At 32.8% G+C, this 20,072-nt stretch overlaps 1 protein-coding gene across 2 annotated transcripts in view; it reads right to left on the reverse strand.

Moving 5' to 3' along the window:
- Positions 1–3,572: 3,572 nt before the first annotated feature.
- LOC148623629 (uncharacterized) overlaps positions 3,573–20,072 on the reverse strand; it is a 58,649-nt gene continuing 42,149 nt past the window's right edge. For both annotated transcript variants that reach the window (XM_088565582.1, XM_088565583.1), the window contains exons 8-16: positions 19,762–19,874; positions 17,188–17,346; positions 15,706–15,870; positions 15,152–15,263; positions 14,365–14,549; positions 12,103–12,257; positions 11,586–11,751; positions 10,509–10,717; positions 3,573–8,170 (exon numbers count right to left, since the gene is read on the reverse strand). In XM_088565582.1, coding sequence (XP_088421708.1) covers positions 7,966–8,170; positions 10,509–10,717; positions 11,586–11,751; positions 12,103–12,257; positions 14,365–14,549; positions 15,152–15,263; positions 15,706–15,870; positions 17,188–17,346; positions 19,762–19,874 — 1,469 coding nt within the window. In that variant the 3' untranslated portion in view covers positions 3,573–7,965. The remainder of the gene's footprint in view (positions 8,171–10,508; positions 10,718–11,585; positions 11,752–12,102; positions 12,258–14,364; positions 14,550–15,151; positions 15,264–15,705; positions 15,871–17,187; positions 17,347–19,761; positions 19,875–20,072) is intronic.

A 20,072-nucleotide genomic window follows, 5' to 3' on the forward strand; every position in this document is an offset into this window, starting at 1 on the left:
AAATTATGTATGGATAAATATTAAGATTTCTGAGTAATAGTATTTTTTTAATTCTTCTTTAAGTCTCATTGTTTATCAGGGCCATGGCTGTCTGTTTGTCAGTCTGTTACACATATATTCTCCTAACTTTTACCCTATCACTTCCTATATATTGAAATGATTCTTGGTATGTATCATTATGGGTTACAGAGCAAGTTAACATTAGTTTCCACTTCAATAGTTCTTCAAGTTTCTTTTTTATCTGTGTCAAGAATTTTTCACCAAATAATTTAATCAATCAAACATCTTCTAGGCCATGTGAGCTATTGTCATTACTTGGCATTCGTCGTTGTTTGTCATCGTTAACAATTTTTCAAAACTCTTCTCCTCTGAAACTACTGGACTAGTAAGAACTAAACTTGGTATGAATGTTCCTTGGGATATCGTGCATAGAACTGAACTGGGGATTTTTGATCCATCATCATGGCCACCATGACTAAAAATAGAACTTAGGGATCAGAGAGTATTTTTTCACATATATCTCCAAAAGCGTTAGGTTTAGCCAAATTCTGACTGGGATAAAAGTGTTCAACATAAGATCTATCTATGGTCAAATTTTCATTTTTAATCTGTTAAGCCATGTTGGAGTTATAGCCCTTTTTCGACATTTTTTTGCTATTTTTAATGTTATTTCTTTCAAAAATCTTCTTCTCTGACATTACTTGACCAATTGGAACCAAATTTGGTATGAATGTTCCTTGGGGTATCATGCATAGAACTGATGTGGGGATTTTTGATCCGTTGAAAAACATTGCTGCTGTTACTAAAATTAGAACAAAGGGGTCAGACAGGAGTTTTTCACATTTATCTTCAAAACTGTTAGGTTAAGCAGAATTATTTGTACAGCTGAAATGATCCTTATTATAAGGCCTTCATAAGTCTTCAGGGATCAAAGTTGTCAGATGACTCCTTGTAAGAGTTATTGCCCTTGAATTATGAAACGACAGGTTTTTTATTACAGTTTTCAGCCAATATCTTGAAAACTATAATAGATAGAAACTTTCTATTGCTGAAATGATCCTTATGATAGCCCTACTAAAGTCTTCTTGAGTCAAAATTGTTGGACAACTCCTTGTAAAATTTATTGCCCTTGAAAGACAAACTTTAACCAGGTAAGCGATTCAGGCTCCTGGGAGCCTCTTTTTTTCAGGGAAATATGGTATACTCTTGTCTGTCCATCTGTCATTTAGACTTTACACAATAACTCCAAAATACTGCCACCAATTTCACATGAACTTTTGTGAATTGTTTTTTTTTCTATTACTATGAGCTCCCTTCCTTTTTTCGTAAAATTTGATTTTAACCTTTTAGAGCTCTGTAACTTAATTCATTTATGAAGAGCTTTGCCAGGTGTAGCATGATACAACTACACCATGTTGGGGACAAGTATGGATAATATGACCACAATTTTTTTGTGGTAATAATTTTCCTGTTTTTTGGACTAGAACTCAAAAATCCTTCCACCAAATTCCATGAAACTTATGGATATAGTTTATTTCCATTAATGTTAACTCCATTTTGATTTTACATTTTGCTCTATGGGACTTTATTCATAAAAACTGGGGGTGGGGGGAGTTCATGCTTTCGAACTTTTACTCAAAAGCAGGTTTCTTTCTGTTGATGAAAGCAACATTTCAGTTGTCATAAATTTCTGATTTTAGGGTTTTGAATTATTGGACTTTTTAATAAAAAGGAGTGTGTTCCCATATTAGTACATAAAAGCTTCCGGCAATATTCCTACAACCTAATGAATTTTTTGTAAGTTCCCTTTCATTTTTATGAATTTTTGAGTTATGGGACTTTATTGAGAAGTATATAAAAAATCACTTTGTCTTTTGTCTGTCCATGTAATCTTTTGCAAGTTTTAATGCAAGTATTTAGGTTATCTGACTGCTTCTATTCTGGTTAAAATCTTCTGTGCCTAACATTCCAACATAAAATTCGGAGCTATATTAAGCTTGAATGTTATATCCATATTTATCCTAACTGTTCATGGATCAAATATATGGGTGTATCAAGCTGCATCCAGATATTAAGATGAATTTTGATATGTCAGTCCTTAGTGATGACTTAATTTTTTTTCGCTTTTTGTTGGTGTTGCTGCAAAACTGAAGGCCATAACTTAGTCTTAGGAATTCTAATTTTTGTATGCCTATCTAAGACAGGACGTATTATAGTATACCGTTGTCCGTCCATCCGTCTGTCCATCGTCAGCACTTTAGACAATAACTCAAAAACACTTCCACCAACTTTTAGGAAACTTTGGTGAATTGTTCATATCTATTGACCTAAGTTCCCTTTCAATTTTTATAAATTTCAGATTTATCGTTTCCGAGTTATAAATTTTTATACTTAAAAAGGGGGATTTTCAAGTTTTCGCACAATTACTCAAAAACACTTCCACTAACTTTAATGAAACTTTGGTGAATTGTTCATATCTATTGAAGTAAGCTCCATTCCGATTTGTATAAATGTCAAATTTACGTTTATATGTTCTGAAGTTTTACTTTTTAAAAAAGGCGGAAACAGCCAAGGAAATTTATTTTGTGACTATAAATCTAGTAACTTATGTCAGTATTCAAGCTTCTTTCACAACTAGAACTGTCTGTTTCCTTTACAATGGTGGAGTGGTATATAGGAGTCATCCTGTCTGTCAATGATTGAAGATTTTTGTTTGATGCCTAAGAAAAGAGATTTACATCCAACTGAACACATGAAACCCTAAAAGCAAATACCTCTTAAAGCCTTAAATGGATTTTTATGAGAAGAATTTTTTAAAAAAAACAAGGACACATACAGATATGCATGGAAACAGTTGATTTTTTTCTGATACTTGCAAGAGCAGATTATCCACATCAGTGGTCTTGTATGTAAAAATATCTTCAGCACAACACCTCTTCAACCACTCAATAGATTTTGATGAAGTTTAATGGGAAAATTCTTATGTTTTTCATGTAGATGTGCATGAATTAATGTCGGGTCACTGCAAGGGGAGATTATCCAACATCCAACATAAGGTTAAATATGATTTAAGTACATCTCTGTCCAAAAATCAGGCAAGATGTGTGTATAAGGTGAAGTACATGAATAAAAAATACAGATATTTTATGGCAGAAATAACTGTAATAGTGTTTGTCAAAGATAGTGAAAGGTCAAATTTAGTTGAAATGCACTGAAAAATTTATGGGGAAAATTTCCGGCACTTTTCCCCTATATAGGCTGTCAAAAATATCTACATCACAGATGATTCAAGATAAACTGAAACAGCTTTATAGTTGTTTTCTAAATGTTTCAAATATATTTGAGGCAAAGAAGACCAAATTGAGGTAAAATGATGTGCCACCCATTGCCTGATTCTTACACAGAATGGTACTTCAATCCACTTGAAGCAAAGTATTCTTTTTGTAAGCTTGTTGTACGTGCATTTTTAATGTTTTTTTCACTCTTGAAATGAGCTGACAATACCATGTGAAATTTGAAAATAGCGTCTGCTGACAACCAGCCCAGATATAAAATAAATGAAACAAACAAAATTAAGAAAAAAAAATTTTATTTCTCAAAATTAAAAATGTCCCAAATAGTAATCACCTGAAAGATACAACCTTATATTATGTAGCTCAAATGAACATGAACCTTACTATCAAGATCTACAGATTTCAATTACATAAATCTGAAAATAAAGATAGCATCATTTCCACTGGAACCACAAAGAATTATCAATCCTTTTTTTAACTTTTTTCTTGATTTATCGAACTAATTTTTATCTGTACATTCTGAGTAATGGTTAAATACAACATGACCACATCTAAGAATGTCTTTTTTTCTTGTTATAATCTCTTTTGATATTTTTATACAACATTTCCTTTTTTTGATATATATTTTTAGGTCACTAAATACACAAACTTTTTTTAACACCTTCTGATTTTCAAATATTCACATATAATTCTATTAAAATTCTGTGTGGCTCAGCTTGATAAAACTGCTGACATTGAACCCTGAACCGTTGAGGCAGGTATGGAAACTGTACTAAGCAAGATATAACTCGGAATTTAATTGGGAGTATTTTTATCTACACAGCAATGACTCAGAATTAATTCCGTCATAAAACTTAAAAGATAAAAATAGACATTACCTTATTACAGGAAAACAGTTAGATTCAGCATACTGTGAAAATAAAATTGTTCATGGGGAACCAATTTTTTGGGTATTTGTAATTCACAAAATTTTGTTCCCAATGAAAGGAGATTTGCAATTTGATTGTATGATAGAGTTGTCAAATCAACAAACTGATCATCTTCCCCTAATCCACGAAAATTGGTACCCACAAATAAAAGTACTTTCACAGTATCATAGAACCTTTTAGAAGAAGTAAGGATTTAAACCCCATTTAAATTGGTAAAGAAAATAGCAATTTATTCAGTTTTATAAAATGCTTGTTTTTTGCCTCGAAATCATACATGGTTTGAACCATTAACCCCAAAAATCAATCACAATCTTCCTTTTGTGGTTTTAACACCTTGTGGTAAATTCTTTAAAATATACATCAAACAATACTGAATTTATATGAAAACCAAGTGCCTATGGACGACCACACTGACAGACCCACAGTGCCATACCATTATATGATGCAAAATGTTGTGGTTGTATAAAAATTTACAGAAAAATAAACCATGTATTCTAGTGACCTGCATTTCTGTTCAAATTCAAATGAAATGTACAAGAAACCATGGGCACAAGTAAAGGGAATTCTGGGAGAGATACATCCTTAACCCTCAATGACCAAACAAAATCCATCTGCAAATGTTGGGTGAAGTCAGACTATTGAATTACTCTGACCTTAAATAATGCTCAAATTTTTGTGTAGTGAGTAACAAATGAATGAATTAAACACAATAACATAATAGCACTTGTAACAATAGTGAGCATTTTAACCAAAGCTGTACTACATAAATGATATGGCCAAGTTAGCTGATTAGGAATCCAGTAACTCCAGCAAAGTAAATGTCAAACATCTTCTATTTTTAGGCTAACTAGATTCCAAATCTTCCATTTCATAGAACAACCTAATCATATAATGAGTGTCACACAACAGAAGTTTTATGAGCACTATCAATGTTAACAAAGCCGTAGTCACAATAAAATGAACATGACACAGAAGCCTTGTATACAAGCTATAAATGTCCTGAAAATATTGCACAATAATCTGATGTTTAAAAAAATATTAGTCATCAAAAGTTACTATAGAATCACTAAATATGAAAGGATTTCTATACAGAACTCCTACTTGCCTCTATATATTGTTAGTTTTGTCAGCAACAACTGGTGAAACACCAAGTTGGATTTTTTTTTTGCATGTGTGGCAAACTTTATCAAAATTTTGATGCATTTATCTTTCTCCATATAATATTGATTTTTCAAAACTTTCAAATCTGAAATTACTGCCTATACCACATTCTATAAAAGTGCCACACCTATATCCAAATTTAAATGTTTTATGAATTATTTAAGGTTTCCACTTTCCACATTTTTTTACCAGCCAAAGCATTTTACATGGCTGGAAAAAGGCTTACATAGAAGTTAAAAACATTTTGGCTTCTAAACTTATGTAGCACCAGAGTAAATTGTCCCATACAGAAAGAATGACAAAAACAGACTTGATATCAGGAAGAAAATTATTTCCTGATCTGTGTATACAAAATAAATTTAATAATAATTACATGTGCTAAAATAAAAACGAAACCAGAACATACAGACTAGGAAACAGCTATGTTTTAAAGATAAAATTCTCTTTAAAATTCAATAATATCAGACAAAAAAAATACTTCTTCATTTTAATTATGCATGAACTAAACATGAAGAGATTTTAACTAAAATATCCAACTGTTTAATACATAATTGACTTAAAATCAACACTAAATTTTGGTGTATAAATAATCTCAGAAAAAATATATAACAATTACAAATGAACAGTCAGAAAAATTAAAAGAAATAATATTTTTTTACATTTAACATAACACAGTGTTGGGTTTAAGTTTTATATGTACCAGTGTTGGTTCATCACTAACTCAGATAGGTAGTGAAAAGTTAGATAATAAAATTTAAAATATCTAATAAAATCAATTGACAATTATTCCTATGGTAGACATTAATGTACAACACACAGTGTACACTGATGTACAGCACACAGTGAACACTGATGTACAACACACAGTGTACACTAATGTACAACACACAAAATACACCACAGGTATTATAGCTGGATTGATTCAGACTCACAGGGATGAGTAAATACATCCAAGTCTAATCATTTTTACTAATCAAAACTAGATCATGTTTCATCTGAAACCAGACTTCTTTAACCATGAACCAAACCCTGTGATAATACCACACAGAAATAAATAACAAAGCCCATCAATATACAGCATGGAAAACACCATAAAAAACCCAGATAAACTCAGAACTCATTTCTGATCCATAGATACAAACAATGGCAATCATGCATGTACATGTATATGAAAAAAACTAGGCCTGTACAAATTCACTTTTAAAACATCACTTAACACTTCATTTTCTAAACCAAGAATATGCCCATCATCAGCTTCACCTGATGTAAAACAATACAAAACCTTCAACTTCTCTACCCTTAACAACCAACTAAACTACATTTCTCTATGGTGAAAGACCCAATATCAACTTGTCACTGTATACCACTGAGCATACTTACTAAACACTAGTAAGGCATAGTCATATACTGCTGTAAACATAGAGAATTAACATAATACACAAAATTTATAAAGAATAATAATAATATTTGAAAATAAATCTACACCTAGCTGGTCCTAACACAGGAAATATATACAGAGTTAGCTGCCTTTATACAACTTCCATTCAACTATTGGTAATCATTGGGACTTATTTCTCTGGAATTTCTATAATCTAATTAATATCATTGGTCATATTCCCCTGAATTACTCGTAAATATCAGTTTCCCTTGAAATAATTTAAAAAATCATTGAAATCAGATATCCTAAACAATGTTATACTTGCTAACAGTGAATTATTTTTTTTTCTATTTTTTTCTAGCATAGTTTGAAGTGTGATTGTGTGATGTACACATTAAGAAAATGGGCTTTCTTTCACACTTCTGGAAAAATCATATATAATTAAATACCGATATAACTTTGCGAATCATACTGTACATTTGATTACACTGATATGTTAATGCAATAATTATTTTAACAGATTGACACCATACCAAACAATACCGTTACTTCATTGCATAGAACTGAAGAATGATTTCCCTGAAACCAATCCCTGATTAATTCATGTGTAGTAAACAGTAACTGATACCAGATCTGTGATCAGAGGAGAAAGAGTGACTGAAGTCAGCAGTGTGATCATTAGGGATACAATTACTGATGTCAGAACTAGGATCACTTGAGATAGAGTGCCTGAAGTCAGAACTGGGATCACTGGAAATAAGAGTGACTGGGGCTAGAATTCGGATCACTGGAGATAAAAGTCACTGGTGCCAGAACTAGGATCACTTGAGATAGAGTGCCTGAAGTCAGCAGTGTGATCATTAGGGACACAATTACTGACGCCAGAACTAGGACCACTAGAGATACTGTGACTGATGTCAGAATTTTGATAACTGGAGATACAGTGACTGATACTAAACTGTGATCAGTAGTTTTTATCTCAGTCTGAATACACCAATGTTTCTCATTCAAACAGAAAACTCACCCATATCTGAGACATACAACACTTTGACTATAAAAAACTCTTTTTATAGCTTTTTCTTATCATTTTCTATCTAGTTATACATATAACTCTTATGTACACCATTTACATATTTTGATTTTTCAAGGTGACCTTGAGAGTTGTGTAAGTACACATGCATCATCATCACAACATTGAGACAATTTATATTGGAGGCGGGCCATTAACATATCTAAAATCAGGTGTAACTGAAAAAGACCAATTGCCCAATTCACTAATGGTCTCTGGGTTTAATATGTATGCTATACCACACATTAAAAACACAGCTGCTGCCTGTACATATCGTGATTTTAGCCAGGATGAAGGTGAAGATAATATAGAAGCTGCCAAGGTTGTCTTACCACTATTTCTAAAATAAAAAAGAAAGACAATGGTAAAATAATTTGAATTAAACTTTTTCTCTGAGACTTAAAATGTATATTTTTTTAATCATGCAATAAAGTGGTATGTCTATTTCAAAAACAATTTCTGTATATCTGTAGACAAGAACTGGTTTTAATGATCATTCGTACTAAATTTATTTCATATGCACTTGCTGATAATGTTGAGGTCAGTCAACTGATCTGATCAGATACGGAAAATATCAGGTCAGTTTGCAATTTACATACTCTTTACTGGGGAAGGATCTCCTTTAAGCTTATAAAAACAAATAATAATATATATGTGCCCCTTTTGGTGCAATGTTCACTAATGAGTACTGACACATATGTTTTTGTCATTTTCAAGGTACTATTCATCAATCATATGAAACAAAAAAAACATGTCATTCAAAATATTATTGATGAATTACTGACAAAAGGAATGTATGCCATCTTGTGACTTCATAATAGTTAATATAAGGCTTGTCCTGGCAAGCTCATGTGATATGAACCGTGATAAAGTTACTATAAAAATTAATGCCTTTTATTCCATGCAGATGAAGTTAAATACTTTTGTGATTCTGAGATTTCACATTGATATAATATACTATTACATATTTGGAAGTGATATGGACATTTTGCCCATTTAATAAAGACAGAAGTTGCCAGCTGATATCACCCTCTTTGATAACTTGTTACTGACTCATTGTCAACAGCAATGGAAGCCATATCGAATTATTGCCAGATTGCCGAATCCCAAATCGCTGATTCCCAGATTGCCGAGTCCAATTTGCCAAATTCCATTTGCCAAATATTTCTGATTTCGGTTATTTAAACCGAATCCCAGTTTGCCAAACCCATATTGCCGACTCATTCTTGTTTTGGCTTTGTAAACAATACTTGTTACTTTTTGCTATGGATAAGGACATTTCAAAGGCTTAGATTTTAATGAGAAAGGAATGTCATTGCATAAACTGTTATTGCGAGTTTGTCCCAGATTGCTGACTCCTTCTAGTTTTGGTTTTTTAAACAATTGTTATGGCTTTTTGCATTTTTTCAATTGGAAATTACATTTCAAAGGGCTTATGAAAAAACTTTTTAAACTTTTAACAAGATAGGAATATCAATGCATCTAAATACCGAAATCATAAATACATTGTTGAACTTGTATTTGCGTGTTTGCTATGCGATCCAACATACAAACATTGACACTATTTTATGATGTATTCCTATTCCTGTTCTATTTGCTTGTTTGTCTTTGTGTCGTTTTGTGGCTTTGAGTTTTGGTTGTTTGGAATATTTTGTTGTGGTGTTTTGCATTGTTGATTCTTCCTGTTACCATCTATTTAGTGTGTGTGTCCACATTAATTTGACATTTTCTGGGTGAAAAGTAAGCTCAGATGCAGAAAATTTTCCAAAATTACTACAAAGAAAAAAGTACAAACGAGTGTTTTTTTTCTATAAAGTAATTTTCAGAAGAAATCATAAAACCTTTATTTTTCACTGTTTGAGAAATTTTTTGATCTTTTTACTATTCGCATTTCGTTTGCTGAAGCCCTAAGCCGAGGTACCCTTGACTAATGCCATGAATGATTTTGAAAAGAATTGCCGACAGTTGTGGCACATGCCATTACAATTGAAAGATTTGTTAATTAGAAATATGTTTTTACCAGCAAAAAATTTAATCATTTTATTTAATCACTTCATCATAAAAATAAAATGCAATAAAATGTATAAATTTTACATTTCTGTATTTACATAACATTTCCCCCAGAATAGGGAAATACTAGTAGCTATTGTTTTCAATAACCGAAATCAAAAGGAGTCAGCAATTTGTGAATGGGTTTGGCGAAGTGGGATTCAGTTTATAGAACCAAATTAGAAAAAAGTCGGTAATTTGGGCATTGGCAATTTGGACTTGTTAAACTGAGATTCGGTTCTAGGAATCAGCAATTTCCACTCGGCAAACTGGGAGTCACCAATTTGGGATGTTACTGCAAATCAGCCCATCATCAATGGTAATGTCATAGGTAAAGATAGTAACATTCTGATCATAAATCAAATAATTTGTTTATATATAAATAACATTCAAGTATGACTTAAAATAGTCATCTAGAGATTTTATTTGTGATGATTCAAATGTGGGATAAAAAGATTATCACGTCACATTGTTCCATATTGTCCCTTGCATCACCCCTCAATCTATATCAGCCCTCAGACAAAGCTGTTGGGCTTGATATGGCAGTCCCGTGTTGATACACGGACTGACATAAAAAATGCAATGTAATAATCCATAATTATTTATTTATATATCAAATATTACTATACCTTTCTAGCTGAGCTGCTAATTCATGATTGATTGTTCTAAGTAACTGCCCACATTTCCTCTGAGCTTCAAATAGCTGACCATGGATATCAGCTATACCATTTATCATACAAGTTTTTGTATCTTCTGTGAGGTAGTTAGACAGCTGACCTCTAAGAACTTGTAACTTCTGACTCTTTTCTTCATAACTCTTCAATGCATTATTAATCATCTGTAAATTTAAAAGTTAATCATTAAAGAAAGGAGAAAATTACAAAGTAAACAATCTAATGAAGAGAATAAAGAATTGTAAAAAAAAAGACAACTGAAGAACCTTCTTCAAAGTATGTTATGGTAATCATTTCAAAGTAGGTTGGTATTGTTAGTCTTCCAGAGAATAAATTAAATGCATGAAAAACTGTTCACTAAAGAGAATCAAAACATGAATAATGTCAATGAACTGCATAAGTTTAACTCCTAACTAAAGTCAAAAAAAGAGAAGCTGATATAAGACAGGGCAAAAAACTTAAGTTGCACACCCACACAAAGTCTTACTGAAAACCTGTCACAAGGCAAGGCAAAGAAGTTTCACAACAAACTGAAGGCACATTGAGAATCTGCCATAAGTTTAACAACAAACTGAAGTCACAATGAGAAGTCACAATGAGAACCTGCATTAAGTTTCACACCAAACTGAAGGAACATTGAGAACCTGCCATAAGTTTCACAACAAACTGAAGGAACACTGAGAACCTGCCATAAGTTTCACAACAAACTGAAGGCACATTGAGAACCTGCTTTAAGTTTCACACCAAACTGAAGGCACATTGAGAGTCTGCCATATGTTTCACAACAAACTGAAGACACACCAAGAACCTGCCATAAGTTTCACAATAAACTGAAGACACACCAAGAACCTGCCATAAGTTTCACACCAAACTGAAGGCACACTGAAAACCTGCAGTAAGTTTCACATCAAACTGAAGGCACATTGAGCCATAAGTTTCACACCAAACTGAAAGCTCATTAGAACTTGCCATCAAACAAAGCAAGGAAGTTTCTCACCAAACTGAAGGCACATTGAGAAGTTTCACACCCACCTGAAGGCACATTTCTTCTGATTGTTCTTCCTCTGATTCTAGTCTCGAGGCTACCACCTCAACATTAAACTGTTCCTGAAGTAATTTCTCCAGTTCTGTTTGGGTTTTATTATAGTCCTGCCAAATCTCATTAATATGCTCCAATTTTGCCATCTCCTGTCCAATTCTGTAAAAATATATGGAAACAAACAGTTAATTGTTACTATATCTTTTTTTTTTACTTAGTAACTGATTTGTCAAAGCCTTATAGTTAAAGTATGGCCACAGTGTTCATTTCTTGTTCATCTTTCCAGCTTGAGGCACGCCACCCAGTAATACTGATTTGCCATAACCCTTGCAGTTGAAGTATGGCATTATAGAATACTGATTGGCATAAACAAAGCAGTTTGAAGAATACTGATAGGCATAACACTTACATCCTAAAATATGGCCACCAAAATACATACATTTTATTTTTTAAACTGTATTTAAAAGTAGCATTACTAATAAATCATCTATAGTGAAGATCAGCTCTTACCTTTGTGACCTTTCAGTCATGGTCTGCCCAGCTTGTTTTGTTTGGAAAAGTAACTGGTCCAGATTAATTGACGGATGTTCCAGTCCATACACAGACATTTTGTCCTCTAGGTGATAGAACTGGTCCTTAATCTGTAACACAGTCTCATGCTTCAACTGTGAATTGAAAAATCTTTTACCACAACATGTAGATTTATTTGAGCAAGAACTCATCATATACTGAGCAAAAATTTATTAAATTAAAAATGAAATAACTAAGTTTGGAAATTATTTTGTATTTATTATTGCAAAAAATGCCTATTATGCCCAAATACAAGGATACATTGCAGTTATTTTCTTTGGTTTTTCCACTGAAATATGCAAGAAATTATTTATTACTATATATACAGTCAAACCTCAGTAACTCCCATCTCCAGAGGACTAATCAAATGTGTTTGAATTATTGGGAGTTCCAGAGATTGATTGATTGATTGATTGATTGATTATTGGGGTTTAATGTCCAAGCAGCAATATTTCAGCTATATTCAGACAATGAACATGAAATGGATGATAAAATGAACAAGAAATGATGATGAAATGAAAAAAAGGGATGGGACACAAGGATTGCCACTAGAAAAAGGGAGGGATGGGTAAGTTTTGGGCAATTCAGCCTCCTGTGGCGGAGCGCAAAGGTTCCTACTCCTATCGAATACCACAGCAGGGTTCTTTAACGTGCGAGGAACATGGCATCTTTCCCAACACGGTGCACCACTATGGTTTGCGCTCAGCCTATTATAGCCTGACAATCCCAGCATTTAACACGCCAGGGATACCCCATTCCACCACATGGGGCACACATCCCAGTTGCTCTGTGGGCAGAGCGCCTAACCCCCCGGCTAGGTTTCTGAGCACTATTTAGTTGCCATTTACGACAAGCTTAGCATTGCTGCAGGCCTATTCTTTTAACACTCGGACCTGCACGGGCTCCAGAAATGAAGTTCGAAGATTTCTGGAATATTTTTGTTGCTGATCTGATTTCAACTTTATGGTTAGAAATTGCTTACTTCCCAGGAAGTTTTGTTTGTTCTTTTTTCGTTTTCATTCCCTTGTAGAATGCTGGGATCTCCTGCTTGGCAATCACAATACTGGTATAAGACAAATATTCCAGTATTGTGATTTTTTTTTTAAATTGTACAATTGTGGTAAACCAGTATTGTTCTTATTGTAAGTGTGTCTTTAATTGTTCTATAAACACAGGCTGTCAATTTGACAGTGCTTTTTGTAGTATTTTCTGAGTTTGTTGTCGTGTATTTTGACCAGTTGCTTATTTTTCAGACCAGACATACCCATAAAAATGTTTCAATTACAATTTAAGAAGTTTTCTTCATCAACTTTGTTGCATATTTGACATAGATGTTCTTCTCTAGAATCTTTTTGTATCTTAAAATTTGTAATGGAAGATTATAAGTGTTCTATTTTCATCAATATATTTTGCAGTTATTTATTTCATCTACATCAGTATTATATAGTTTCTTTATGTAACTGTAATCATGTAAATTTAAAATGTAGGACTGTCTTGTTCATATCAGTATCATGTTGTACTTTAGGTGTAGAATAATGCCCTTAATCTTAAAATTATTGTGCAAAGTTTCAATAAAATCACAATAATGGTAAAATACTGGTAAACAATACTGGAATATTTTTTATACCAGTATTGTGCACAATACTGGTATACCAGTATTACGATCACCAAGTACAGGAGATCTGAATGCTGTGTTTATTAGTAGACATAAAAAATAGTGTGTTATCTTTTAAAAACTTTCAGAGTTCAAGTTTATTTTGTTTTATGCCTTCATCATGCCGACTTCTGAACATTCTCAAATTTTAATAAACAGTTTTACGTTAAATTAAAACTACCTTCTTAGTGATGACATAAATATAACCTGTAATACCTAAATTGACACTTTCATGAATGATATGGCTTCTGTTTTTTACACCTTTCATTACCCAAGCAGACAAAATGGCTCATCAGTTCATGTAAGCAACTGATAATTAAGATCATGTGTTCGAGAAATCAGAGTTTAGAAATCCAAGATTATTTACAATGGTTATATAACAGAAAATTTTTGTACTTTGAATTGTGCTCGAGAAGTCATATTAAGAAAGAGTTAAGTTTGACTGTACTAAAATGATAAACATATTCCCATACTTAGTGGAGAACTTGACCTTTTCTAACTTTACACAATTATATATTTATTCCTTCAAAACAACTGACATTTTTTACCTTGACATTAATGAGACATTTCTCCACCTCCTTGACACTGGAAAATTGATGTTGTGATGAGACATTACAGCTGTCAATATTACTTTGTAAATCTTCAAGTCCTTTATATAAGGTAGATAGCTGCTGAGACTGAACTTGTCTCTCACTGGCAAAGGCATGTAACTTTTCCCACTGATATAAGATTTCTACAATGGCAAAAAATGTAATACCACTGAAAATATTTGAACAAAAGATACTTTATATATATAGACCACTTGGTCAGCTAGGCTATAATTTTCATTTAAGAGTTTTGTCCTTGACAGGCATTGTTACAAACAATTAATTTCTTTTCTTATTGGGTAAAGCCATACCTTCAGTTTTATAGACAGCTGGAGTTAAAAGTAATCTTATTTCAACTTATCAGGAGTTGAAATATGTGCTTTTATACAGAACAATTTCAGTAAAAGGCAAGAAATTTGACTTCACCCAACTTTTAAGAGTTATCAAAGTTTAAGACAATAAAAATCAACTGTATCTTTTACTCAAGCTCATTAAGTGAAAAACTGCTTTGACTATAGTACCATTAGTGCATTGGTTATGAAATCATTATATAACCAAGCATTTCAACTTGAAAAGCAAAGTTAAAAGTGGTGTCACAAAGTAATGTGTATGTGTAATAGGTAATGGTGATGTAATCTTGTAATGTGTATATGTAGTAGGTAATGGTGATGTAATCTTGTAATGTGTATATGTAGTAGGTAATGGTGATGTAATCTTGTAATGTGTGTGTAGGTAATGGTGATGTTACCTTGTAATGTATCAACATCTTCTTCCTCGTCAGTGCTGGTTACTGTACCTAAATGTTGTAGGACTCTCCGTAGACAATCAATATTGGTCTGGCAGGTTGCTATTACTTCAGCCTTACAGGAAAAAAAATGAAACTTTTCATTAAAATAGTACGAAATTTTGTCATGTAATATCTTAACTGCAAAATGTGATGTCCACTGATGAGATCAAATCATTTTAGTATTAATTCTGATGTGTGGAGACAAAATATGGGATTAATCTGCAAGCTATCTTAATATATTAACTCGCAAAAAATACAAACTGGGTTAAAACTGGTTCATATCAGAATCTAATAAATATGTGGACCAAACAATTCATTACAGCAAACATAGCCTTATACATTTAAAAGGAGGAGTAGTGCTTATGTAGGCAGACAGACAGGGTGATTTCTATATACCCCAAACTTAATTTGCAAAAGGGGGGAGGTATAAAAATGCACTTTTCTATCTTACATTATTAATGAGATTTAAAAATTTTTCCGGTATATACATTCCTCTTTCCTCAACTATGACTTACATATTTACTGGTATTTATATCGATTCCTGTTCCCTGAAAGTCTTTAACCTTCTTTTTCAGGAACTGATCAGTAATTTTCAGCTGTTTAGCTGAGTCTTTAATAAAGAAATACAAGTCTTCTAAATCTGAATCACTGTCATATCCATGTTTACTTCCCTGTGTAACCTGAAATATAGTTCATCATCAACTTTATCTGTTTTTTTTTATTGTTCTTATTGCCAAATATCTCTGGCTACTGCCGTGATACTAAAAAAATATTGGCAACATGTCAAACCCACTGTGTTGTCAGCGATAAACAAAATATTGTCAGTTCTGAATGTCACAACAGAACATCTAGCACAATGAGACTCAGTGTAATATTCTCTGTCTTCACTTCAAAACTACCCTCATTCTGAATTTTACCACAGATATATCATGACGTGGAAGACATTATGGTGTAAAATGTGTATGTTAGAATATAACTGTATTCAGTTTATAATGGTAAAAACATTTTTGGCAAAAGATGGCAAATAGTACTTTTTAGAGCCATCATTAGCATTTGCTGTTGTAAAAAAAATTCTTAATTTCTTCACTTTTGAATGTAAGATTTACAGGAGATGCAAGAATGGTAATAGTAGCTAATGCCATGACATCCTAAAACAGTTCATTAATATCATGGCCTATACTTGGAAGCCATTCAACTCTTACAGCTAAATAAAACAAAAATCAATATCTTCAACAAAATTTACAATTAAGCTCTAACTCAAGCTCAAGTGTCTTCACACAGTAAAAACTCTCCACCCACACAATTATCTGATTATTGGTAGTGTTATAATGGAAGACTGTCAGAACTACCATCATCAATGTTTTGCCTGCTAATGGTTTAAGAATCACAAAGTCCAACTTTTTCTCTTCAGAAGTGCTTCAGAATGTTAGAATGTATGTACACTATTTTAGGATCTATTTCTTATCATATTTCTTTTCCATCTTAAATGACACATTAAATTTAATTCAATATTTGTTACTTAGAATCAATGTCTAATGATGTTAATGTAAATTGTAATACAAAATACCTCATATTTCATTTAAGTTAGGTGAAAAGTCTTGTTTAATATAATGAATAATGACACTCTCATAGCTGTCTTACAAAAAACAAATATTATATAAGGATGTTTCTCATTTGGAAGGGATCTGATTTTTTTTTATAAAATAAACACATTTAATGGTCTAAATTAGCATTATTACATGCAAAATATATTGCACATGTATTTTTTAACATTTATAACTAAATTTATATAACCTCTACTAAGTTATATATTTCAAATAATTACGTTGGCTTTAATATACTATAACTAAGTGTAATTAACTGTAACTGTCTTATTCTCTTGATCAAAAGTATATTTTGTATGTTTTATTCATTATTAACAACCTTTATATTAATCAGCGATGACACTTTACCAACACTGACTTTAACCTGATATTTAAAGACGCTGGAGTTCTTACCAATTTTGGCCTTGACTTCTTCTTAGCAATGGCATCTCTGACAATAGAGGATGACTGAGCTGAAGTGATCTCCTCATCAAACTCTAAGTCTTGCTCAAGCTGGGCCCAGGAGATTGGCAATTCATCTTGGTCCTCACCAAGGGAGGTGTATACTGTTTGCTACGAAAGTAATAAATGATTAGTAATTATAAATTCTTATCTGGAGAAACATTGATTTTTAAATACATGTATTAACTGTGCATTTTGCATCATAAAATAATAAGGATTCTGATCAAAGTTTCCAGTAACATTATATGATTCCAAAAATAGAAACAATTGAAAATGCAAATAGGGCTGAAGGTCAGTAATAAAGCAAAGTATCAAACTTTGTGTAACTCACTTGGTAGTAATTATCCCACCACACAGGTTCTGTCTGATATCAAACCTCATTTAACTAACCTGGTGGCAATTATCCCACCACACAGGTTCTGTCTGATATCAAACCTTGTGTAACTCACTTGGTAGTAATTAACCCACCACATAGATTCTGTCTGATATCAAACCTTGTGTAACTAACTCACTTGGTAGTAATTAACCCACCACACAGGTTCTGCCTGATATCAAACCTCATTTAACTCACCTGGTGGCAATTATCCCACCACACAGGTTCTGTCTGATATCAAACCTTGTGTAACTCACTTGGTAGTAATTATCCCTACACACAAGTTCTGTCTGATTTCAAACCTTGTGTACCTCACCTGGAGGTAATTATCCCACACAGGTTCTGTCTGATATCAAACCTCATGTAACTCACTTGGTAGTAATTATTCCACCACACAGGTTCTGTCTGATATCAAACCTTATGTAACTCACCTGGTGGTAATTATCCCACCACACAGGTTCTGTCTGATATCAAACTTTGTGTAACTCACCTGGTGGAATTATCTCACACAGGTTCTGTCTGATTTCAAACCTCATGTAACTCACCTGGTGGTAATTATCCCACCACACAGGTTCTGTCTGATATCAAACTTTGTGTAACTCACCTGATGGTAATTATCCCACACAGGTTCTGTCTGATATCAAACCTCATGTAAATCACCTGGTGGTAATTATCCAACAACTCAGGTTCTAACTAATACCAATTGTCATTTCTTTTTTTACTAATTGATTTTCACATCATCTGACCAATGTGGAAAAATACTTCTTGTCTTTATAAGATTCAAGTGCTAAGGTGCTAATTGGCTGAAGTACAAAGTTAGGATTGGTTGCTGTGTGTTTGTGTCAAATTGCCTATAAAATCTCATTGGTCGAAAGCAACATTGAAACATCTCTAATGTTGTTTTCCTGTAACAGCTGGTGACATTATTAGAATTTCTGCAATGACACAGATGCCAAATGTCAAGCTGCCAATTGGATTGTTTTTGTTTTGAAAAATTCTGACTGATATCAAACCTCAGGTCACTTACCTGGTGGTAATTATCCCTACATACAAGTTCTGACTGATATCAAACCTCATGTCACTTACCTGGTGGTAATTATCCCTACATACAAGTTCTGTATGATATCAAACCTCATTTTACTCATCTAGTGGTACCATATATACTCGAGTAAAAGTTGATCCACCTATAATCGAACCCCCCTTTCAGCTTAATACTTCTGGAACCTAGTCTTGACCCGTGAATAAGTCGGTCTGATTTCTGACAGCTGTATCGCTAAAATTTCTTACCCCTAATTACAATTAGTATACCTGTTTGTTTTGATAACTTAGATAAATCTTGAAATTAATAACTCCAAGTCAGAATTGTTTTTATAGTAGTAAGTGATTAAACTTTTGACAAGCCATATGGACTGTTTCAATACAGCCATTTTCGCATTCATTCTAATTTTGGTACAACCAATAACCCAAATTGAAATAATAAATATAGTGAACAACAAAGAATAAAACAGAAAGTTTATGATACTCTAACAACTCATTTGAAGATATTTCAGTAAGTTCAGAAGTTTTATCTTAAAGCAAATGAAATTCATAAAAAGAATTGCCATTACTTTTGTCACGAATTATGGTACATTATTGGGTCATGTTTCTGTTACACCATTGGGTTTTTGGGCTATATGAGTGTACACAGGTAAAAATCAATACACAAAATGGATGAGTGGGAAATACAAATAAAATCAGTATTGTGGCAGGATAAAGACTGAACAACAAAATTTGCTGTAAATATTCTTTTACTGCATCATATTTTAGCTGTAAGAGGTAGAAGATGAAGACAGTCTTCCCAAAAACTGACATTTAAAATTTAACATTGGGGTGAACCGCACCGGTCTGGCTGTTCAATGTTGGTGTCACGCTCATGTCAATTATGAAGCTTTTGACATTTTCAAGCTGAAAATTTTAGTTCTTAGTCAAGATCTCACCTATAAATTGGAACCCTTCCCAGCAGTTAAAAATTTAGTCCCAAAAATCCATGCAAGTATATACAGTAATTATCCCACCATACTGATTCTGATTGATATCAAACCTAATGTTACTCACCTGGTGGTAATCAATCGACCACACAGATTCTGAATGATATCAAACCTCATGTCACTCACCTGGTGGTAATTATCCCACCAAACAGGTTCTGACTGAGAAGCTGTACTGTTCAAATGGTCCTCATCTTCAGTACAGGAAACCTCTGTCTTTGCTGTCACATATGCATCAGATACTGTAACAAGATAGAGAATTAGCATAAATATTAATATATTAACATTAACAATTAATAGTATAGTAGAAGAATTCATGAATATGTCAAAGAAATATCATAAAGAATAATAGTGATAAGTGTCTTAGTGATAAAAAAAAAGTGGTATACATGTACATCATGTAAGCTTTGTTCATCTGTCACTGGCCTTAAACAGCTGCA

Source organism: Perna viridis, chromosome 2 (assembly GCF_037379345.1).
Source record: "Perna viridis isolate PV_CMFRI_1.1 ecotype Kerala chromosome 2, ASM3737934v1, whole genome shotgun sequence".
Classification (NCBI taxonomy): Eukaryota; Metazoa; Mollusca; class Bivalvia; order Mytilida; family Mytilidae; genus Perna; species Perna viridis.